Source organism: Platalea leucorodia, assembly GCF_965183815.1.
Source record: "Platalea leucorodia genome assembly, chromosome: 10".
Lineage (NCBI taxonomy): Eukaryota > Metazoa > Chordata > Aves > Pelecaniformes > Threskiornithidae > Platalea > Platalea leucorodia.
The window spans coordinates 16,851,228-16,875,621 of NC_138832.1; the positions used below are offsets into that span (position 1 = coordinate 16,851,228).

Genomic DNA, 24,394 nt, shown 5'->3' on the forward strand with positions numbered 1-24,394 from the left:
ACGCCGGGTCCGGGAGGCAGGGACCACCTTGGCTGCAGCCGCTCGGTGCCCCGGGCACACGCGGAGGGGAGGACGACGCCGTCAGAGCCCGGGACGGGTGAGGTCGGGCCCCACGGGGAAGGTGGTGGCTGGAGGGACAGTCCCCGCTGGGGACGGACGGCTCCGGGGGCACCTCGTCGGTTGGGATTTCCACGCAGCCGGTCCGTGATGCTGCTCGGGCAGCCGTACGTGCTCTTGCCCAGCAGAGCAGTACAACTGGAAGGCGATGGCTTTCTGGCTGCAGGGAGGTTATTTATCAGGTTGCCACAAAGATTGCTTTGCAACGGAGCAAACCCTTTTCATTCAATGCTGAAAGTCACTGTGAATTTAAGCCCAGTGTTTGGAGCACATACACAGACTGTACCGGTCCGCAGGACGCCGTTGGGTTACCATGTACATAACTCGTTTCGCTGTAGTAGGTCCATTGTGGATTTTTTTTCCTTTTCTCTATACCTCAGTCCCGCAATTTTTTTGTTTTCCAGGAGATTGGATAATGCTGCTAATTCACATAACACCACTTTTGCCTGAATTTCTTACTGTTGTTATACCAGCTCACATCGCAGCTAGTAAGATATTTGTCATGTTTTATTTTGGTTAACAAGTGCAGATAAATTTATATGGTTTTTACTCCCTGTAGCCAAATATTTTTCAGGTTACAGACAAAGAATCCTTACTTGTTCTTTTTTTGGTGGTTTTGTTTCAAGTGATGTAGTTGTATATGTTTCTATACATGAAAACAAACAAACAAGCAAGCATAGAACAGCATATGACAGCAAACTTTGTGGTTTTGCTGGGTTATGTTTCAATTTGGCAAACCTGAAACGTATGATCACAATGACACAAGTGACGTTACAAGCCCGTAGGGTCAGCAATAAATTGTATTTTTGTAAATTGTCACTTTTTAACTATAAGTTTATATTTATGAATTGAAAAATCAGTTTATTCCTCAGTGGGTGTATAATTAAGTGTCCCTACTGTTTGTGTCTTTCCAAAGGAAAAATGCAAATGTACATTTTTGAAGCATTAGTAGCTGAGTACTAACTTTGGGCACTGTTAGAGCTCAAACGTAGGAGATGAGATAAGCCATTACTATAAGCTTTGCAAGACAATTATTAGTTAGGACCAGATCCGTCTAGAAGCAAAGCTCCATCTGGCAGTCAGAGCAAGGTTTAGGGTCAGGTTGGTCTGTAACCTCTGTTGAATCCAAGCAAAGCGCACTTTTTTTGGCCTTTTTTTTTTTTGCATTTGTTTGCTTTTATTCTTGTGCAAGCTGCTTTCTTGGCTCTTTGCACCACCTCCGCAGCAGCTGGATGCTGGTGCTCGCTGATGGAGGGGCCTTTGGCACGAGCAACCCCAAGCAATCCCCAAGAAAAGGGGGGAGTGGGAAAGTTAGCATGTAAAAACAAAAATTGATATAGCTAATGCTAAATATATCTATAGCTAGAGATAGCTAATGCTGTAGCTATAGCTATACCTATAGCTAGCTAGCTTGCTCTCCCCCACCAGGCACACACACTTCCTGCGCTGGGAGGATTTCGTTAGCTTTGGGGCCAGGCGTGAGCGGTCGCACGGGGGCAGAAAAACCCGAGTGTTTCAGCCTGACTGAAACAGGTTGCGGCAGCCTGAGTTTCCCGGAACGCTCCGGAATGGAACGGGAGCGTGACAGACCTGCCCCAGACATGGTTTTGGCTGCAGCCTTGCTGCTGCCTGGCAGGGTGCAGCGTGATTCACCGCCTGCCCCGGCCGTGCCCCGGCCCTGTTGCACAAGGGGCTGTTTCCCACCTGCAGGGTTTTTTTTTTGTTGGTGGTTTTTTTTTTTTTTTGCAGAAAGGGCTGGGGTTTTGTTGTGCCGCGTTGCCCAGGGTGGTGGTGGGAGCACAGGCGGCCGGAGCAGGGTGCGGCTGCAAGCTTTCGTGGGGCTGGTGCAAGGCTGCTTTGATGTTTCGGCTGGGGCAGGGGTGGGCACGCGAACAAAAGCTGTGCGAGCCCCGGCTTCCCGCAGGGCCCCTCCCTTGGCAAAAGCAGTGGCATGGGTTGGCTTTGGCTGGGGCGTTCGGGCGCACACCTCCCAGGGATGCCAGCGGTGACGGGTTGCGGGTTGCAGAGCAGGCGGAGGGGAGGTGCAGCCTCCCGGCCATGAGCAGGGTTTGGGGGAGCACAGTGGGCCATAGCATGGAGACGAGGAGGTGCCCAGCAGCCCTTACCCCCAGGGTTGCAATATCGGGGCTAGTGCCTTGCGAGTGCCGGCACAGGCAGCCTCCGGGCACCGGGGTGGCTGGGCAGCTGCTTTTGGGCACAGCCTGAACTGGCCCCCCCATTTCAAACCCCTACAAGTCATGGTGGCTCCAGGAGAGCCATGGGCCGGGGCCGCCTCACCGCTGGCAGTGGGACGTGGAGCACCTGCCTTTGCGCTACGATCTGGAGCTGAAATAATACAGCCTCAACCCTCGGCTCTTAGAGCCCAGGGCCTGGGGAGAGCATGGGGTCTGTCCTGCCCCAGGCGGTTTGTGCTGGGCCAGCACAGAGCCTTTGAGGTAGGAAATAATTTTTTTTTTTTTTATTATTTTTTTTAAAGCACTATTACTTTTAGGGTCCCCCCTCCCCATCCCAAGACAGCAGGGTTGCTCATGAGGTTGGGGCAGGAGGGGTTGCTGTATTTTTGGGGGTTGTTTGTTCTCCCCCCCCGCCTTGGCACATACTGGTAGTGGGGAGGCAAACACACACGTACATTAGGGCTCCACCATTGTACGCGATTTGTGGCCCGGTGGGGCTGGCAGGAGGGAAAGGCTGGGCATTTCCCTGTCCTGCCCATTAAACCTGCATCGTCCCAACACACCACCACTGCTGTTCTGCAGTGTCCCATCACCGTACGTGAGCCCAGACGTGGCAGGTAGCGCTCAAATGTCTCTCGGAGGTGGTGGTGGTTGGGGTCAGGGGCTTGGAGGGGTGGTTTTTTTTTAAACAGGGCTTGGTAGGGAGGTAGCCAAGGCAGAGCAGTTTTCTGGCATTGCTGTGGCTTTGAAAGCAAGTCCCCCAAAAGCGGGTTGAGAAGGGGTTTGGGGGGTGGGGGGCGGTGGTTGTGCCGGACGGGGCTGTGCCATGGGCACAGCCCTTCTGATGGCAGCGCTGGGCTGCACGGACGGGGCGGGCACGGGGGTGGCACCGCCGCCCCCGCTCGCAGCCTCTCAGCGAGGAGCACAGGAGGTGTGCAAGGATGTTTACATGTAAGATTGGCCTTGCTGAAATAAGAGACCTAAAACGCACTTTATCACATGCCCCCCCCCACTGGGTGGCTGCGCGGTCCCAGGCGCCGCCTCACGGGTAGAGCCGTGTTTTCCAGACAAGGACAAAATCCCACAGTCCCTTTTTGGGGCTTGCTTGGTCCCTCCTCAGTCTGCCTCCAGGCCGGGGGAAGGCTGCATCAGGGCCATGGGATTTTTGCCTTATATTGTCACTCACTCTCAAAAAAAATATATGAATAACTAAATCTCTCTATTCAGGTTGGTTTGTACTTGTTTACCTCGGTGTTAGCTATGACCTGTGTTTTTGGGACCCATTTGGAATTGAGGGTTGCTGGTAGGTTTGGGTCACAGGGTGCCTACACGAAAACACAAGCGTGACTTGTTGTGACAAGCGGAGCGTAGGAAGGTGACTGATGCCGCCTGTGCCGGGGTTAGGTGCCGGGGTTAGGCTCCAGGGTCGGTGGCGACCTATTACTCATTTATGTTCTGAGGCTTTCTAGTACACAGCACCGATATACTCTCTCTATATATATATATAGATATGCCAATATATGTATTTTTAATATACATATGTATGTATGTGCGTGTATATCTATATATGAAAATATATATATAGGCCACACAATTCCAGACCTCTGAAAACACAGGCAGCTTTAATTAATAAAGTCTTGCACTTTTAGCATATTTGTACATATAAGCTAAAGCCTGGTGGGTATAATCAGGCTGGTTTGACAAACACAATGAAAAGTGACTGTATATATTGTATATACTCTGTGTAAAAAAAAAAAAATAAGAAAAAAGCTTAGAATTGAGTATAAATCTTGGTTTATTTTATATGATGTTGAATATAGATACATTTATAAATGTTACTATTCTTAAAAGTATTTTGTAATGGGAAAAAGGAAGTGTCTTATGAAGATGAACAGTAAAGATTTTATTCTTGTCTTGAATCTATGTCCGTGCACAGCTCCATTGAAAGGGAGCCCGTGCATTTTGACAAGCTTTAAACAGGTTGTACATAGTATTTTAAAATTAAAAAAAAGAGAAGAAATAAAATGCTACTTGTAAGACCTCTTACACACTACGTGCTGCTGTTATTCCCTGGGTGGTACGGGTCCGTTGGGGGTCAGAACCTGCTCCTTGCTCTCCAGGAGGCACAAGAGCAGCAGCCGTCGCGTATGCACGTGTACAAACAGCTGAAGGGACGGGGCTCGAGACGGAGACTGGGATGCCCATGACCAGTGCCAGAAGCAATAGGGGCAACGCATAAATTAGAAAGAACAAGGCATCAGAGTCGGTGTAGACATGTCTGCACGTTGTAAATCATAGAATCACAGAATGGTTTGGGTTGGAGGGGACCTTAAAGATCATGTTTCCAGCCCCCCTGCCATGGGCAGGGACACCTTCCACCAGACCAGGTTGCTCACAGCCCCATCCAGCCTGGCCTTGAACGCTTCCAGGGAGGGGGCACCCACAGCTTCCCTGGGCAACCTCTTCCAGTGCCTCACCACCCTCCTGGTGAAGAATGTCTTCCTTATATCTAATCCAAGTCTACCCTCTTTCACTTTACAAACCGTTACCCCTTGTCCTATCACTACATGCCCTTGTAAAAAGTCCCTCTCCAATTAAATGTTTTAATTTGGATTTAAAAAAAACAAGTAATGGTACTCTTCCTGTGCTAACTCACTTGCCGTCTTGGCACTGAAGCAAGCTTAGGCACTATGCAAGGCTAAATTAGTCCCAGGCTTCAAAATCTAGGTCTCCTCTTCATTTTTCCTCCGGTTCTGGGGAGGCTGGCGTCCCAGCGTGGTTTCTGGCTTGGTCCTTGCTTTGGGAAGCACTAAACGTGGCAATGCTCTTGAAGGAACTTCTGCAACAGTCCATCACGAGAAATAATAGTGCCTCAAACACAGATATTTTTATTTTAAGTGAAACAAATTTTTATTTAACATCCCATTTGTCTTACAGTACGTCTGCATACAATACATTGTATAAAAATCCAACCTGCCAACACAAACGTGTTGCCTTCTTGGTAAAGTGACAAAGCTATAGCAAAAAAGACAAATAGCCTGTTCTTCTGGAAACAAATTGAAATATTTGTTTTAGTCCAGATAACAACTGCAATCGCAATCAAGAACCTTGTATGGTACAACTGGATGAGAAATTTCTAATAAAATCAACACACGGCTCTTTCTTAGTCAGTATGGTAGCAAACTCTTCTAAAAATACATTATTATCTAGCCATTGGAGTGATGAACAAGTGGCTTGTCTTAAGAATGGACGGAAACACAGAGTGCTTTTTCTGAATCACACGGCAGCGACCATTTCCGTGTCCCGGGAAATGCTACTGGTGGAATTACAAGCAGGTCTCCCCCACGGTGGAAAGGGCCTGTAGTTTTATTACTGTTAGTTGAGCTATGCCCTCACCTCGCGCGTTCAAGCCCTGAACTCGGCGCACAAAGCGGTCAAGCAGCCAGCTCCTCGCCTGGAGCGCAGGGAACGGCGCCCGGCTCCCCGAGCAGCACGCTCTATTGCAAGCCCGAGGGAACGTGGCAGCTCTGCTGGCGTCCCCCTGGGCTAACGATTCCCTTGGACAAAAGGCATCCTACGTGCATAGCAACAATACTCACGGCCCAGCCACTAGAAAGGACTGTGCAGCGTAGGCTCGCAGCCACTGAGAGCGTTTCAGGGTAAAGAACCATGGCATAGCTGCCCAGTCACACTGGTGACGCTGCAGCAGGTAGTGCAATTTTAAAACAGTATAAACAGCATCACTAGTTTTAGCAATCTATAATCCTACCTACAACTGTCTATTTTGTACTGGATGATGCACATTCATTTATGTCCTACGACCGAACCAAAAAAAAAGACAGATAACTTCATGAAAACTGTTACAGAAAAAAAAAAAAAATAGCATAGATATGTGCAATGACACATCAGTACTCACTTAACTGCGCTGCTTCCTGTTGGTGAATGAACTCTTCAAAGTTCAAAAACACTTCTAAAGACTTCCAAGTTACAATTTGAATGGAAAGTCCCCCCCTTGGGAAGTAGCTGAGTAATTCTGCATCAGACGCTCTGCAATCGCCAGCCTCCTTGCTAGCACTTCTGCTTACTTCCCAGCTACACGCCGCAGCTGACCTCCCGCAACAGACGCGTGCACGCCCGCAGCGTCCTAACGCGACGTGATGTGAAGCTGCGTTCATCTTTGCATCACCGAGAACTTCAGATGGCCACAAAGCTGTCTCGCATGGAGATCGCTGTCCCTGATCGTACAGGGCTTTAACGTCAAGGCACCACCCTTTGGGACTGAAGCGAGGGAACGAGCTGCTGTTGCTCTAGCTGCCCCGGTCCCAGCTAAGCCCGCGTGTATTTGTTAGCCAGCCTGTCTCCACAAGAGGAAAGGGAAGGAAAGGAGCTAGGCACTAACTCCAGAGTTGCTCTGTCACAAGGAAAGCGTTAAGTGCCGCTCAGTGTTATGGCACGCTGTGGAAGCAGCCCAGCAAACACACCTCTGGGTCACACTCCTTGGAAACAGCTGGCACGTGCTACATCTAGATCTCCCCAAAGGAGCAGCCCGGGATCCGCAGGCTCCCAAAGGAAGAACCTGCCAGTTAGGCAGCTGCCTGATTGCTGCCAGCCTGCTGGAAGCAACTTGCTCCACCCTCGCTCCTGCTGAGGCTGGATGCCTGGCCGCTCTGACTTAGTCCTGCTGGATCAACCTGCAGCCGTACTACAGGAATGATTTAAAGACATTACCCTTTTTGGGAAAAAATATAAACAAATTGAACAGAAAATCCCTGCAGTTAATAAAACTTAGTGTTCCCCTACATATCCTAACTTCTCACCTTAAATCTATTTTTTTAAATATATATATATGTATGTATGTATGCTTGTAATCTCCCTTTATACATAGATATGATAGCTGACAAGAGCTACTGCATAATTGGTAATGGCTCTACAGTCTCTTGGATTGACACTAATAGAAAATGGAATTTTAAAAAGGTGCTCAGTTTTGCGCAACCAAACCAAGAAGGTCACAAGGCTATTGTATTTTGCAGGTTCCTTCAGTACAGTCTTCTGTACTTAGATCTTAACATCTTGGCTCTCAACCAAAAAAAGTCATTGAGTTTCAAGACTCTCATATCTCTGTGCTACCTTGCTTGGCAAATAGTTCATAGCCTTGACTACTTCTTGAAATTAACAATATCCGTCATAAACCTACAAAACCTTTTCAGATAGGCAGCTGCATCTATTTTCATGGGGCTCCCTTCATTTCAGCACGGCTATTTGCAGAAGAATTACTCACCAAGCAAACCTTATCTGAGTACGTCCTGGACTAGAACAACAATATCATCTGCTTTGTATTTCTAAAATAACATTAGGAAAACAGTGAGTAAATACATTTTAAAAGTAACACAGTGTTGCCCTACTTTGCCTCAGAAACATATCCATATGAATGGATAAATTAGTTTTTATATTTTATGCATAAAAATACAAATCAGTATTAGATTGTATCAAGTGTAATTACTTTGTGAAGGCTTCTGAAAAAGCTTCTTCATTTCTCACATATATGATATAGTTTTTGGAGTTACTGTTCATTCAGTAAAACTTTATTTTACATTAATACCTGAGAGTATGAGGGAGAGTAGAAGAAATAATTCATAAATTCATTGCTCCTAATCAAAACTGTACTCTTTAGAAGCAGCATGGGAACTTTAACACCAATTGCAATGATGGTATTTCATCAAGTGCTTACAACACAAGTCAGAATTTCATTTCTGTTCTTCATTCATATTAGTATTGCAAGAAGAGCCTCAGTGAATGATACCATCCCCATTCTGCTTCTTTACAAAAAACATGCACAGTATAAAAATAGTGCTGCTCTGCAGAGAAAGATTGTCATACAGGCTTTAGAAACAGCCATTTTTAAACAGTTCAGCAGAGAGTCACAGTTTACTTTGTTGTTGTTGTTAAAATACAAGCTCTTCCCCTCTTTCTCTAAACCCATTCTAGCACCAGCTACCCAAGGTTCAAGGTCAACATTTATCAGCACTATCACTGGCAGAGCTTGCCTCCACAGCATCTTTACTATATCATTTTTTTTATATATTAAAAATTTCAAGTCAGATTCCAGAGGAATTTGTTGCCATGAATCCTGGCAGACAGAAAATATTACAGCAGCAAAAATCCAGAGAGCTATAGAAAAGAAAGAACAAGTACTAGGACGAGGCGTGGACTTGGAGTAGGCAAAGGAGCAACTGCAATCTGTCCCTAGCAGTTCAACAGTCAGCATTCAGCTAACTATGAAGCAGCTAAAGACGGTCTGTGCTTGGGCTTTCCAAACACAAGCAAAATTATACATTTCATCAACATGCTCCTAAGAAGCCAACAATGGCTCCTCTTGCAAGACGAATGACGTGGTCAGACAGGTTTAGCTGCTGCTTTCCCTTGATTTCAACAATCTATACTAGCTTTTGCGTTCGTGCGCAGCCTGGATGACCAAACAAGGTTCCGTCCTTTTCACCTGTATTGTAGGATTGGTATGAAAATGGGAAAGAGAACTCATATATAGGCTGAGCTAGAAAAGCAGGAAACCAGTTGTTTGTTGCAAACACTGAGATGTGGGCTGGGCGAATGCAGCCTGCAAACTACCAACGAGGGGCTAGAATCTGCAAGAGTCCAGGACCATTGGTAACACCAAAGCAGAAGAACTGAGAGCAGGGCAACTTTCTTCTCTGACCTCATGCTCTTGTGCCTACCATAGCCTCTATTCTTAGTCTTCACCCTGCTTTGATCCCAGTCCACATGCAAGTTTGGAAATAACTAATTAAGCTAACCTGGAGGACAACCTCTAAGCTGTCGATACTCCTTCTAAGTGAAAATGGCTGGAAGTCATTTCTTTTATCACAGTAATAGAAATGAACCAGGAGAGCACACGCTGGAACAGCTGTCATTCAGATAGGTTTGCAGTAGGTGACATCCAGTATTTGCAAGCAATGCTGCATATTTTAATAACATGGTAAAGACAGTTTATTATTCAGTCCTTTTTTTGGAGTGAAACTTATGAACAATGCAAGAAAGTGATTGTGCTTCAAACTATTTTTATTTACATTACATACCAGTAATCTGATATTTAAAGCTAACTCTTCAAACTCCATTGCCTATGTAAACACCAGACTCAATTTCCATAGTAACAACCTTCATTTGTAAGCGCTTTATGTGGTTAAATCAGAGTCAAAGTTAAAACAAATTACACTCTGGTTCTCGCTTTAAGTTGTAAATTTTTAGCACTCTCTATTTTAACTTTTATGTCATGAGGTTTCTCAAAAAATCTCACAAAGGCTGGCTCATTTAATAAGGATGCCAGAATCTGTTCAAAGGCAAAAGACCATTCATGGTTCCCTCTCAAACTCTGTGCTCTACTGCCTCCGGTCTGCTCAGAGGTGCTTTCCTCCTGCCCTTTTCTGGGGATTTCAGCAGGCACCTCCATAACCGCAACGGGACTTTTGACTGGTGATGTGGGACTCTGCAGTCTTCTCCCAACTTCTTCCATTTTCAGCAGGAGGCTGGTAACCACTGCTATAGCCCGATATAACAGTTCCTCCTCGGGATCCCCATGGAACAGATTGTACAGAGTTTTTGAGAACTGGATGAACTGAGACTAGAGAGAGATATAGAGGAGACTATTCAGAGAACAGCAACACAACTGTCCTGTTGCACTGCACATTGTGGTCTCAATCCAGTGCCTGTTGCTGCTAGGCACCTGCTACAACAACTGCTCTAAGGACAATATGGGTGTGGAACAGCCCCGATAAACCTAAGTGTGTATGAAAGTCCCTCTCTTCATAAGCTTACAGTCACAGCAGTTCAAAAAAAACACAGTCTAATGATTAATGTGAAGGTCTGAAATTTAAGGGATCGTACAAATCCTTTAGAAAACTACTAATAGGACTTAAAGGATAAAGAGCAGTCAAAAAGAGACTTAAATAAGACTCAGTTTACCTGATTCATTCTTGGAAAATCCTTAATGTTTTCTTCTTTTTTAAGAAGTTCATCTTGCCATTGCTTCAGATATGCCTGAATATCAACCTTCCCCTTCCCTACTTGACAAAAAGGGGGGGGAGGGGGGGGAAAGAAGTGAACAAACAAGAACTAAGAGCTTCCCGTGAGGGATGATGAGCAAAAGAATTGGCATCTTCCATGTCATTCCTTCTCAACAGAGTGGTGGGGCCAAGGACTAAACAGGATCAGAGTTTACATCACCCTCTCGCCCTCCCCCCCCGGACTATACTTATAAAAGCGGATATAATTTTAGCACTATGCTAGAGATGCCGTTACTCAGCATACTTTGTCACCACACACTTCCCCAGCTCTGCTCCCCAAAAAGACACAAAACTACCAAATGTGTCTCCAGGATTCTTTACCTTTTTCTGGGCTGCTCTTCAAAGAATCACTTTCAAGACTATCCCCAACAGATGAAACTACAGTTTAGGAGGAGAAAAAGAAGAGTGAGTTATTTCTCTGAGAAAGGAGAACCAATGGTTCATTTCCTTTTATCAAAAATCCCTTCCTTAAGGAGCAAGACCCTCATCGACCCCTCTGTTCTCAGCACAGATTAGGGCAAGAAGAAACCACATGGTAAGATTTGTATACTTTCTATAAAAATAGAAGCCACCATGAGGCTGGAGATCACAAAAGAAACTGCAGTCACTTATATCAAGCAAACAATCTTCATAATGCTCATGGGCCATGTCTTGAACAGTGGGGAGAACAGTACCCATATATTACAGATAAGGTACTTTTGGATAGTTTTTAAAAAACAAAAAGGATCTGTCTTCCAAAGAAGTAAAACCACACAGCTTTCCAAACAGAATATTTTATCAACTCCATAAACTTAGACACCACAAAACTTTTTCAGTTTACTTAGTTTAAAATGGAAGCAAAGGATTTTGAAACACTTGCTTATGTGCCTCAAAATAATTATCGATTTGGATATTTTATTTCCTGAGGTAGGAAATATCATCCCTTTGTGCCCTGAATGCAAAAGTGAAATGGCCATCACTTCAACAACCACTGCAACAGGTTGCCTACTATGCTGAGAAATGCTGACCAAATACACTCCCCTATTTCCATGTAAACACCCATGGCCTTTGAATTCAATCACCAGACCAGCTATCCATAAATTCTACACGACTTTATGAAAATGTAACTATCTACAGAAGATCTTTGCAGAGGATTCTTGTTAACAGTGATACGATTTACTGGATTTACTAGTTTTCATTTTACTAGTTTTTTCATTTCTCACAAGATAATTAATAGATTCCTTCTAATATTGTACAGGCAAAGCCTCACACTCTGGAGCTTACCACTGAGTTGGCTGAAGTGGATCAGTTCTTCTTTTGAAAGATCACCACCTTTGGAAGGGCTTAGGGATTCTACTTCAGTAAAAGCTGCAATAAATAAATGAATAAATTGGAACACATCACTCTAGAAGAAATACACATCTGTATTACAGCTATCAGACTGTACTGCAGACAGGACTGGAGACAAGAGGAAGAAAAGTAAAGGTAAGAAAAAAAAAACATGCAAAGATGATAAAAGCCAGGAACAGCCCTCCCCAAATGCCACCACCTCTCACTTACCTGGAGGGATGTGCAACTTAAAAAGAAGCTTGAGTTTGTCAGTGAAACTTCCATTATACATGGTATCTGTTAGAGGAAAGAGGCAAGACAGTCTGTTCAACTGGACCAAACTCTAAAACACCATCTTAAACAAATACAACCCAGGGAGGTTGGAACTGGACACGTGTCCTATCTTACATGGAGTATAAATAGAGATGGAGCTTAAGGAAGGCAGTATCACCTGCAGCTGAGCCTGGGGTTTGCCTATGCTGAGGAAAGAACACTAATAATGTCTATGACTTACTAAAATGAAACCACAACACCAAAGAAATATAGCACTAGTGTCTTCTCGGCATTTTCCCTTAAATTTTTGTTTACCAAACAATACCACTTTGAAAACAAGATAAAAGGAACAGAGTAGTAAGTCAAGAAAACTTTCAGTTCCCTACAGATATAAGCCACTGGTCATCTTGCACGATCCGTGCATGAGGTGGCTTAGTATGAGGAAGCATTTATCATCAACCAAACATGCTGGGCAATGAGATCATACCATTTCCTCATTTTCCGATATTTTGATGGTAAAGCCATATTCAAATTTAATCTCAAATAGGAGATTATTCCCCAGGGGATTAAAGGCTCAGGAAAGTTACTAGTTTGTAAAGCCTTGTGTCAGCTATTTCATGGTGAAATACAGACAAGAAAATGAGAGCACAATTCCATAACTTAAAGGCTTTATCATTCACCTAAATAGTGTAGCTCCCACTCTCAAGCTTATAAATATACTTCGAGCATTTGGCTCGCCATTTAAACATTCTTTGCATTTAATGTCACGTGATAAAAATCAGACTATTTGACCCTAAGTTAAGAGGCTAGTCTCCTTAGGCTCTGTATATAGTGCAGGTGACACACTCCAGGACTACTCTCAAGATGGAGTTCCCTTGTGAATGTACTACATATATGTGTTGTTCTCATACCAAGAACACAGGCAAATTGTTTGAAGTTTATAAGGCAATCGGAGCTCTCATCCATCAGTCTGAATGTCCACAATGCAAGCGAGTCTCTGTTTGCACAGTGTGACCAGGGGCTCAAGAGATGATAGAGAACCCTGAATTGCTGGCAATCAATCCGATACTGGTCAAGATACGGCAAACTGGCATCATGATGTTGCAAGACAGGACTATTTACATTCCAGTAACAGGAAAGAAAGTGCTCCTTCTGCAAAGGAAAGATAAAATGTTAGATTTTCTGAAACAACAACTCTCTCTGGGTGAAAGATGTAGGAAGTTAACTATGTAATTTGATTTAAAGCTGACATGTAAAACATACGTTGAATCTAGCTGTTACCTCAATTTGTTAAAACTGTTTCACATCCATAACACAGTCCACCATTAAGATGGATGTTTGGTAAGTGAGGAAAATGGCACATTACCTTGAATAATTCATAAAGCTCTTCAAGATCACTAGGACTGAATTTTACCTCCTGGGACACAACACGTAGCTGAAACAAAATTAAGAGAAAATTAATTAATGAGTCTTCCCTCTTTGGAATAAGCCTGTAGAATGAAGTTATGGGAGACTTAACCTTACATTAAAAGACACTATTTGAATATTCCAGATTTTGGCATGTTACAATTAGGAGTAAGAATAGAACTTCTTTTTAAAAGCAATCAGAAGATTATAGACTGAAAGAAATAATTTCTCCCAAAAAATGGTGCTTAAAGCCAGTCACATTACTTGCGTACATGGAGCCTACACTATGAAACCCAGGACATAAAACTCAATTATTTATAATGATATAACATATAGCTTCCTTTATAATGGGCAAATGCATGTTCAGCTCTCAACAGTGAAGCTGAATCCTCATTTTTTAAATATGAAAAAAAAATTGTTCACCGGTTTTTAAAATAAAGTTAGCTACAAGACCAGGCTCCATCTTCACAATATGTACGTTTTGTAAAATGAAATACAAGTTACCATCTTAGCACAACCAGTGCTACAAGCCACATGTACTACAGAAAGAAGCACTGCTTGTTAAATAGACTAGTATTATCATCAGTTATTGGAAATGAGCCACCTGAAGAAAACAGGCAACCAAAGGAAGCACTTTGCAACCTCCACGTTCATTCAGGAGTCTGAACTTAAAGGATGATATTGGCAGCTGAAGAGCTACCACACCATGCACGCATTACCAGACATCCACACACACCACAGACAAAAAGCAACCCTTGTTGAATGCAGTACAATAATCTCTTCAGTGACATTTGGGATTGCTTCCCAGAGTAAAAATGCAGGAGATGAATTGCTTTACTGTAGCGCTGTGGACATTTTACAGTGCTCTATGCCTCCAAGAGAAATGCATTAACAATTTAACAGCAGCAGATAGAAATACAGGTCAGCCTGTTCCAATCAATGTAAAGTGTCAGAGATATGCCAGCCTTTAGAAGTTGTCCGTGATGGTGTTACTTGTAACGAGACCAGAAGGTCATGCTGCGATTCACAGACTGAAAATGTCACAGGCCAAACCGCAGTTAACAGACACCCTGCAGATGAGAGGGATTTCAGTATATAAAATTATATATTTGGCCCTGGAAAACGTAGCTCTTCTCAGAATTTTCCAAAAGGGAATGAATTTTATCAGAGGGAAGGGTTTAGCTCTTCCATGTCACTCACCACATTCTGCTTGGTCGTAGTTTCTAACGTTTGGATCACATAAAGCCTGTTCCTGCAGCGCATGCTCTCGACATCCTCGTATCGAATATCGCCGTATCTCTAAGAAGAAAAGCATCGTTCCATGAAATCAACTGTTGCTAGACACATCTAAGCAGATATTTTTGTCTTTCTTGCAGCTAAGTACAATACAGGTATGGACACAAAGGAAGATCTCAGAAATTCTGAGCAAAAAATTATTTATTAGAGCACCAACATTCTCCCTAAACAGTGTAACTTTTAAAAGGGTAGGTGTTTCACAGAGTGGTGGAGAAAGAAGAAACTGGAGTAGTTCAATGTGTGGGAAGACAAAGGAAAGGATTTTACCGCGTGTCTGCTCTATATCCATCTCTGCTATCACATGGTGACTACTACTGCAGGGTAGCAAAGTCTAAGACGTGTATGTTGTCAGGGCTTGAAGTCCACTCTAGTGAACTTTAGAAATTAGCTGAAGTAACTTCTGAACCATTCCTAGCTACCCCTGGAATTTCTGAAGGACAGGGAAGGTGTCTGAGCATTGGAGTAAAATAAATACATTTACCTTTAAAGAAAAGTGGGATAGAAGGCAAAAACTAGAAACAAATTCCCAGAGAAATCATGGAACAAATTATTAAGCAATTAAAATCTAAATAGAAACAGATATGATAAATCAAAACAGGCCAACATTCTTTATCAAGATCATGTGAAATCAATTTAATTTCCTCATATGAGGAAATTCAGTCTAGTGTGTAGAACTGAAACAGCGGATAGGATACATCTTTACTTCTGTAAGGTTTTTGACACTTTTCAGCAACGCATGCAACCAGCAAGACGTGGCCTAACCATGATCACCACGCACCATGTGCGCAACTGGTTCTAATACCAAACTTTGAGAACAAATAAGTGATAAATGACCAAACTAGGCAGGACTTTCCGAAGTTTTTCCACGGTGTGTTTTGTTCCCATTTTCAGCAATGCACTTTAAACAAGATATGAAAAACTGCAACACGGTCATAGAGAGTCCGAGCACGTAAGCTCTGAGGAAAGGTTAGAGGAACTGGTTATGTTGAATCTAGAAAAAGAAAAGATCAGAGTTGAAAGGGTAAGTGATGAACAACAGCAGCCTCACAGCAACAAGGAACTGCAGAGAAAACTGCAACTGACTGTCCTCAATGGTGCTTTATGAGCATCCAAGAGGAACTATACTGCATATTAGGATATTTTCTGACAAGGGCAGAGAAACCCTACAATGGGCTAAAGCTTTTGCAGATTCTCTTTTGTTGAAGAGTTTCATCAACATCAGATATTTTTCAAGGATGATCTGGGTGCTGAACTGGATGACCTGTGGAGTTCTCTTCCAGAACCGCACTTCTGTGTTCCTCTGAAGACCACTATCAGCATACTTCTGACTTGGAACAAAGAGGAAGCAGAGAGAAATTGCATCTCTGAATCATAACTCATTCACTGGTCTGGCTTCTGGGCACCGATATTGTGCAATGGCCTCAGTAAGAATATAAACAAGATGTATAATCTAACTCTGAATTAGTGTGATTTGATAAAATGTTACACATTCTTCCATTCACTAGTTAAACATGACTTCTTCATACCTGATTAGACTGCCAAAGAATGAGTCTTGCATTTGTGTGTGAGTCATAAAGGCATAAACTGAACATCATTTTAAATTCAATTCCGTATCTTTTCACTTAATCTCATTTATCTTGTGAACATCCATGCGAAGCAACAGTATCACAAAGAACATCTGTGTTCACTTATTCATGATTTGTAACTAGACCTATCTGCAGAATGACAACTCTCCATTGCAGCAATCTTCCCATTTCAAAATTTGTTTTATTTTATTTCAACAGTGATATGAAAATAAAACCATTCAAGGGAACAGAACTGTGTTGAAATTAACTGTCTGGTCAAAATGGGAAGCAGGAAATTGACTCTCACTTTGTATCAGCAGTTCTCAAACAAGGCGTTGTGACACTTACCAGCACTGAAGAAATTCAGTTTCAACTGAAGATAAAAATTTGCATCCAAAAAAGGGGCTATGAGATAGAAATGGGGATACGGGCTTAGGAACAGGGCTGTCAACTTGGAAGTGGGAGATTCAGGTTCAAGGATCTGCCCAAATTAATGTTCAAAAGCTGTACCAAATCAGAGGCTATTGCTTTGGTCCAGTCACCTGCCTGCAAAGGCAGGGGAAGAAGAGAGTTTCTTTTGCTTTGTCTTTCAATAATAATTCCACCTCTGTGAAAGCTTAAGCTTACATTGCAGAATGCAATAAACAGCACTTCATTATTTACCATCTCTGTTCTTTATTCTGCAAGTATTCACCCTCACTATAAGATCTCACCATGACAAGAAAGACCCATGAGAGTTTGCAACTCTTCTTACAAGAATCTTAAAGCGTTTTACAAACATGAAGCTTCAGTATAACATTCTTGTGAACAATACTGATAGCAGAAGCCCAGACTTTTTATATGATTAGCCCAATGCTATAAAGACACTTCAAGAGAACTTGAATTTCTGATTCTTGTCTTTGTTCATCCCACTAAAGGCAAAGCCCTCTTCTCAGTAAAAATCAAAAGAGACAGTTCCTAAATTATACAAATTACACTTAGTTAATCTTTTCTGAGTCAAGGTCAGGACATTTTTCCCAAAGAGATGTATTGTGGATCTTTCACTAGAAACATATGACTGAGAATCAGAAAAGGAAAAAAAAAAAAGTATCATATAGGTAAAGGAAACCAGCTAATAGAAAAAAAAAATGTGAACAAATCTTTTCTCTCAGCTTGCCTTTCATTTCAGGTGGGCTGAGCAGAAACCTATCTACAAATGGCTCAATACCCTGATACAAAGCATGCCAAGGAAGGAAACGCCTCATGAAAATCTGAGGACAAAAGGAGAAGGAGAAGCCAGACCTACTTACTCCCCAATGCAAAGCTAGGTGCTGCAGAAATCAAACTTGCAAACTGAAAGAAAGTGCTGAAAGATCATAACTGGTCTTCCTCACCCAACACATCTCTTACCAGTCATTTAACCCATACAATAACCTACCCAAGTACACAGTTTCCTGCACGGGTTGTTATGTCAACTGTTACCACTATCTGCAATGTGCACTCACCAGTCCCAAATTAGTAAATGCAAGGGCTGTTTCTGCTGTACTTTGTCATTTAGTTGACATACTAATAAAGTGAATGAGAGATGGCAATACACGACCTGTGATGAAGCTAGGGAACTCCACTCAGGACAGCCTAGCAAGCACATTCCAGGCAGTTAAAAAAACAAAACAGTACAACACCAAACCTATCGCATAACCTATAAGGTTGTCAGTGAGGCTCAACAAAATACAGAGCCCAATTTCTACCAATCTAGACAGATTTTGTACTCTAGTATTGTACAATGCAGCTGCACTATTCTTAAGGTAGCCCATGCAACGTAAACACTGCATGGGATGTGAAAACATACCCACAAGAACACATACTTCATTTGACTCTCGAATCAAATCAGTAATGTCCACTTTTGGATGGTCACTCTTTGTATCGCTGAGGTTGGAGCCCTGCTGCACAGCTGGAGGCAAAGGACTGTCTTTGTTAGTGACACTGTCAAAAAATCTGCACAAAGCAAACACATGAGAAATCAGCAGGAACCAGTTTATCACAGCAAAATGATAACATCAGCATATGCTGAAGAAAAAGTGCACAGAGAATGGGAAATAGCAAAGAGTATCAACATGAGTAGCATAAATATGCTGTAATAGTAACAAAGATACACAAACATGGGAACTGGCTACCCAGAGAAGGTTGTAGAGCTTCTAGCCTTGGAGTGTTTAAGACCCAGCTAGACAATAACATGGCTGATGTAATCTAGTGCTAGCAGTAATCCTCTTTTGAGTGGGAAGTTAGACTAGAGACTTGCCAAGGTCCCTTCCACTCGGCATTCCCCTGGTTCTCTAATCCATCGGGCAAGGTTGTGCTACATAACTGGGAGAGAAGAGGCTTGTCCTGAACTGTGACCAAGGCAACTGTAATTCCCTCAGATGCATAAGCCAAGACATGCCTGATCTGCACCTATTCATCATACCTACACAACCAGCCTAAACGGATCCAGTATGAAGGCCAGCCAATTCCTCTGCCAACACGAGGAACATGCATCTATGGACTGATAGCTTGCTTTTTCTTGAGGAGACGCAAACTACTGTAATCCTTTTTTAAATATACCAGCATGCTGCAGGCTGGATTAACTGTGCAACAGAAGTGTTACAGCCAGATAAAGTGTTGAAAGCAAGAGTTCAAAAGGAGTTCGTAATAATCATCAAAATCTTGGGTGTCAAGTGGAAACAGCAGCTTGTTTGGTTCAAGTGAAAATTAAAATTTCACCACACTTCTAGATTTAAAAATTTAATATATTTAAACTGGGTGAATGTGCTCTTACTGTTAGGGGTTTTTTAAGTGTTAAATATTTAAATGAGTACAGCTAGGTTTTACAATAAATACCAGGCTGTATGGTCTCTTATAATAAAAATTACATTTTCCTCATGAATTCTGTACCTCCTACCCTATTCAAACATGCAACATTTAAAAGTCTCACTAAAAGGAACTTCTTATTATCAGTTCTTAACAGTCATAACTTGGTGACTCCCATAGCACAGTCATTTTGCTGTTTTTATACTCCATGATACACAATCACAGCAGCAACAACAGAATTTAGTTAGGTAGCGAAGCAAAAACCGTGCAAGTTTTGCTTGCAATTCATCAGTTTAAAATGCACTTTATGGTGCATATTTGAATTTATTCTTCAAATGTTAATATAGAACAAACATCTGGTCATGATTGTCCTCATCGCGGGTTTTTTTTGGTCCTATTTCTATTTTAAGCCATTAGCAGCCAAGGAGCCGGTAGCCTAAACTACGAGAACTGAGCTGTAGAATATGTCGTCAGTAAATTGATGCCCAAGCTGTTTGGAACAGTCTTAGTGTGCTCTAGATTACCTCGTCATTAAGGAAAGCCACCTTCTCTAAGTGATACACTTTCCAGACAAAAAACACATTGCTTTTAATTTAAAATACACAAAGTGGCAATGGTTTTAGAAGAACTTCAATGGAGGATGGGATTTTCAGAGGATCCAGGCACACTTTCCAGCCACCCCTCCCAGAATTTTGGCCCGAGATGAACACTTAATTCCTCTGAAGCCTTTGGAAGTCTTGGGCAGATGTCTTCTCAGCTGCCCCAGAATGACTTATCTATTTGCAATTACAGCAGCTGCTACGCAGCCCATAAGAATAACGGATACACTGATACCTGTTGAGAACAGTGACGGCTTCTGCATCATCCTTACAAGTCAGCAACTTCTCCATGTTGTATTCCAGCACTGCAAGACCCAGCTGCAAGATTGCCTTTATTCCATCATAGAAGAAACAGTCCACCACATTGACTGCACTTTCAATAGGCAGCACACTGATAAAAAGGGTAAGGAACCAGGAGAGAGAGACCGAGGAGAAAAAAGTCATGTCCGTCATGTGGTCTGTCAACTGAGGCAGATGAACCCTGATGAGCTCCTCAAACACTGCCTGATCTACCAAGGCACCTGCAGGGAAAGGATAACAAAACCACCACCCAAATCTTAATACAGAGAAGCATACTTTCCTTGGAGCACCGGCCAGAAAGCAAGCCCCTGTCCTAATGCAACTTCGTTGTAAAAGCGAACACAGGCCTAGCTGCATGGAGCCACTGGCTTCGTTCCCTATGCTGGAAGCTATGCACGCTCTGCATGGATCCAGAGCCTTGCTGCATGCTGTCAAGTGTGTTAGCACTTCTGTGGGCGCATGGCTACTTCCAATGATTCTCCTAACAGCCGACACACGCTCTTTGCAATTAGAGAGAAACTTCATGTCCAATTTTCTTCTGGCATATGCACCTGCAAGTACTGAGTATGAGATCAAAGAGTAAGCCCGGACTTAGAGTAACTCTTTTTCCTTTACTTAAGCTGACTAAGTTTCAAATAAATAGTATGAACTGCAGTTATAATTCCAAAAGAACAATATAATAGTCTAACTGACTACTTCCTGAGGAGCTACGCCTAGAGTAATGACAAGATCTGAAAATCATATCCACTCCTTCTTAAGGAGGAGTCTTGGGATGTTCTCTGTAACTTCCATCTTCCACCTCACAATACTGAGCCAAATGCAACAGTTTCTCTCCACTGTTCAAGCCTTCAGCTCATTCCTTACACTTGTTCTTAAGGAATGATCATTTACATTCAATTCTGGATAGATAAAAAGACAGACGGATGTTACCAATGATTCGACGATTGAAATAATCGGGTAGCATCCTTTCACACACAGCAACCAAAAGCCAGAATGCTTCCTCCTCTTTAGCATACAGCAGAAGTACTGACGTCAAAATGTTCATTGCCTGTAACATTTAAACAGGAAAGGAAGCATTTACGAGGAAAGATGATAAAACACAACTGTTGCCATTTGCTAAAATTTATATTTCTGAAAGCACTTTACAGCATGTTTTTAGAATGCTAGGATAACCTATAGCTGTATCCAGTATGACTTTTACCTCTCTATTATTAAAAACAGGTATTTAATAGTATTTAAATAAAAAGTATTTAAACTACATAAAAATATTTTTAAGTGCTAAAAGCCTAGTAAGAATACAAAGGCATATATGAAGTGGACATGACAGCATTTATCAACAAATTCAAGTACAATGTAAAAACTCATGTTACATAGTGGGATAAAATAAGCGAAGTGAGTGAACCACTGAGCCATTACATATTAGATTACATATATATACACATATATATACATTACATATATACACTGAACCATTACATATTTATGTGATTGAATTTAGGAGGTGCCACTATACTGCCATCATAACCTAATATTTAGACAACCAACATTTAAGAGTCTCAAAACTGCTGTACCTGACAATATCCAATTTGGGGATTCCTGTACGCATAAGCTGTAAGAACTCTCCTGAGTGCAGAAATTCCTGTGTCGCTTTGAAAAGCAGGATGCTCAGGTAAGGAGCGACGTAAATCTCGTTCAATTTCATCAGTAGCTAAAGTGCACGTTCCTAAGGACTTTTCCACCAACTCAGTGTAATAACCAGGGCTGGATGCCATATCATTTACAGCACCTGCCAACACATCGTATTGCATATTATTAGAGAACACCAGTAAAGTATCTACGTGATCATCTGCAATTTGTATAAAAACTTTTGGTGACTACTGAGGTACCTCATGAATCTCCAGATGTTACTGCAGTAACGTATCAGAGTAATTCTACTGAAATTAATGGAATTACTCTGAAATGAAAACAGAAAAGCAAAATAAAATGAGACTTGCAGGAAATCTAAGTCGCTTTCCATTATAAAGTTGATTTTGACTTACTTTTTTGTTTCATTGGGGTGGGGAGCTTCCTTTCACCTACAATTTTGCTCAAGTTTTCTGGCAAACACAAAACCTTTCCGTTTGTAGAGCTGGGAACAGATTAGAAAAACTAGGCAAAGGACTGATATTTACCTAATTAATTCCATAACTTTTATGTCAACACCTTCCAAGACAAAGATATCGGTCTGGTAACAGGAGCATAAATACCTATGTAAACGCTCAAAGAACACTAGCAAAGATAAATCCATGTTCATATGTCCTCAAAAGGAACTACCATACAGTAGGCTGAATGAAGAGCATAAAATGCATTCGTTATGATAAACAGATCCTCTACAAGAGCAGAAAGCTCTGCCCAGGGGAACACAGGGCGTACAGCTAGCGGATAAGGTCCTGGGTGGCTCCTCAACATCTGCAGCTCATTTTCTGAATCTGACACAGGCTTCCTGTATGACCCTGATCAAGTCAGTGGCTTTTTTAAGTGTTTCAGTGAACGGTAATAGAAAGCGCACAGAGATGTTGTAAAAGCAGTGTCTTAATTCCCTGGGCCTCCATTTCCTCAAGTGCTCTGACACAGGTGTGTTCTACAGAAGAAAGCCACAAAAGCACATTCAGAGCTTTGGCAAGAGATCCCATGTGTGTAAGAAAGTCCACAATTCCTGTACATCTCACTTTTTAAACCAAGCAACGGCGTATAGCAAGGAGCTGCCGATAACTCGGGCCAAATTCTCTCCCAGGAAAACTTTTTTTTTTTTTTTGTGTCTGGTAACGCTATCCTCTCAGAAAGCTTAAAACAATTGAAACACAGTCCCACAAACATGCTTTCTTTTTAGCAAGTAAAGAGGCTTTGCTGAAACTGATTGTCCCCTGGAGCGGCATGTATTCTTATCGTTATTTTTCAATTGAGTTTGTTGTAAAAGAAGCAGATGCAGGTTTAGTTTGAATCACTGCAAAACAAAATAATAGACAGAATTATCCTGTTCCATCATTTTGAAGTGTCTTTCTTCAGAAAGATTTGGATAAATTGCCAGAGGTAAGAGCACTTTTTGTCAGACTATGTTCAGTCAGCAACTAGAACATCCATACAGTAGAATCCCCAAAATGAATCAATTATACTTCCTATGCAATACCTGAGAAGAGTAGCCAGAGCTCTCCTCTTAATGCCTCTGGGATCCCTCTTACAACTAGGTCTCGAGTCTTCCTTGTTCGAAACATACTGACACCGTGTCCACGTTCGACAAAGAGAATGTTCCAGGACTGTTCTTTCATTTTTTCTTTCAACTATGAAAAGCAGAAGACAAGAAGCGTTAAGTATACTGAAAGATTTTCCTCATTTTTCAGAGAACAGAACGAAATTTTGCTCTCAGTTATATTGATATATAACCTGGAAATGGCAGCACTGGCATCCATATTGATACCTGAAATGAATGCTGAGGCAAATCAGAGCAAAGTCTAACCTGTGCATAGTGTAAGTCTGGCATACAATGCAATCTCCTACGTGACCTACTATTCTTTAAAGTATATTATTACAAGAATGTCAATACTGGATCAGACAAAAGGTAAATCCAATCCAGTATCCCATCTGACAGAAACCAAAAGCAAGTGCCACAGGACAGTAAGGTCAAGCAAACATCTGCAAAATCCTCCTTCATCCTCCAGCAAATAGAAGCACAGGCACCTCCTCAGCAGAGGCAATCTCTCTGAACTTAACAACATGCAGCAGATATTTCCCTGCAAATAATTGCTTTCTGAACCCAGACAAACCTGCCGCCTTCTAACTTCACTTGAAGCCCCCCTGTTGCTGTATTAAGACAGCAATCACTCCCTTTTACCTTTTTCAAGCTACTCCCAAGTTCAACTTTTTCCTTACTTCCCACTTGAGAATGATTCCAACCTGTAAATAGCAATAACTGTAGGCAGGCTGGATTTCCATTTTAAATTAAGTCATCACCACCAATTTGTTATGTTTCATTGTTCACTATTCTGCTAAACTTTTTTTTTTTTTAAAAATCAATAGGTAGACAGCCCTATTTGTTACCTCTAGATTGAACTATTTGCAACTTTGACACCACATCAGCAAAAATTACATTATTATCAAAGGACCGTGAAGTACTAGGGACTTAAAGGGAGTGAATGAAGAGTGATAAAGCAGTGAGACAGCTAACCAGTGCAAGATGCAACTCTGCAGACAAATTCTGCCATCATAGTTCTCCTGAGGCATTCCAAAAATGCATTGCCACCATAACGGATAAGAAAATTCAACATTTGATATAATTCCTGTGGCAAAAAATTAGAGGTGCATTAAAACTTCCTCTTGTAAGATTCTTTTTCAGCTGTTTCCATATGAATATATATATATGTTTGTATGATACATACAAACCAACCTGCTCATTCTAA

General features: G+C 42.1%; 1 protein-coding gene across 6 annotated transcripts in view; it reads right to left on the reverse strand.

The window, feature by feature from the left end:
• Positions 1–6,109: 6,109 nt before the first annotated feature.
• TBC1D8B (TBC1 domain family member 8B) overlaps positions 6,110–24,394 on the reverse strand; it is a 43,681-nt gene continuing 25,396 nt past the window's right edge. For 4 of the 6 annotated variants that reach the window (XM_082323497.1, XM_082323495.1, XM_082323499.1 and 1 more), the window contains 13 exons: positions 23,128–23,278; positions 21,533–21,747; positions 20,892–21,009; positions 19,897–20,182; positions 18,081–18,210; positions 14,576–14,674; positions 13,335–13,403; positions 12,880–13,120; positions 11,927–11,992; positions 11,651–11,734; positions 10,709–10,765; positions 10,287–10,387; positions 6,110–9,945 (listed from right to left, as the gene is read on the reverse strand). In XM_082323497.1, coding sequence (XP_082179623.1) covers positions 9,535–9,945; positions 10,287–10,387; positions 10,709–10,765; positions 11,651–11,734; positions 11,927–11,992; positions 12,880–13,120; positions 13,335–13,403; positions 14,576–14,674; positions 18,081–18,210; positions 19,897–20,182; positions 20,892–21,009; positions 21,533–21,747; positions 23,128–23,278 — 2,028 coding nt within the window. In that variant the 3' untranslated portion in view covers positions 6,110–9,534. The remainder of the gene's footprint in view (positions 9,946–10,286; positions 10,388–10,708; positions 10,766–11,650; positions 11,735–11,926; positions 11,993–12,879; positions 13,121–13,334; positions 13,404–14,575; positions 14,675–18,080; positions 18,211–19,896; positions 20,183–20,891; positions 21,010–21,532; positions 21,748–23,127; positions 23,279–24,394) is intronic. The other 2 variants (XM_082323498.1, XM_082323496.1) reach the window with 1 other exon arrangement.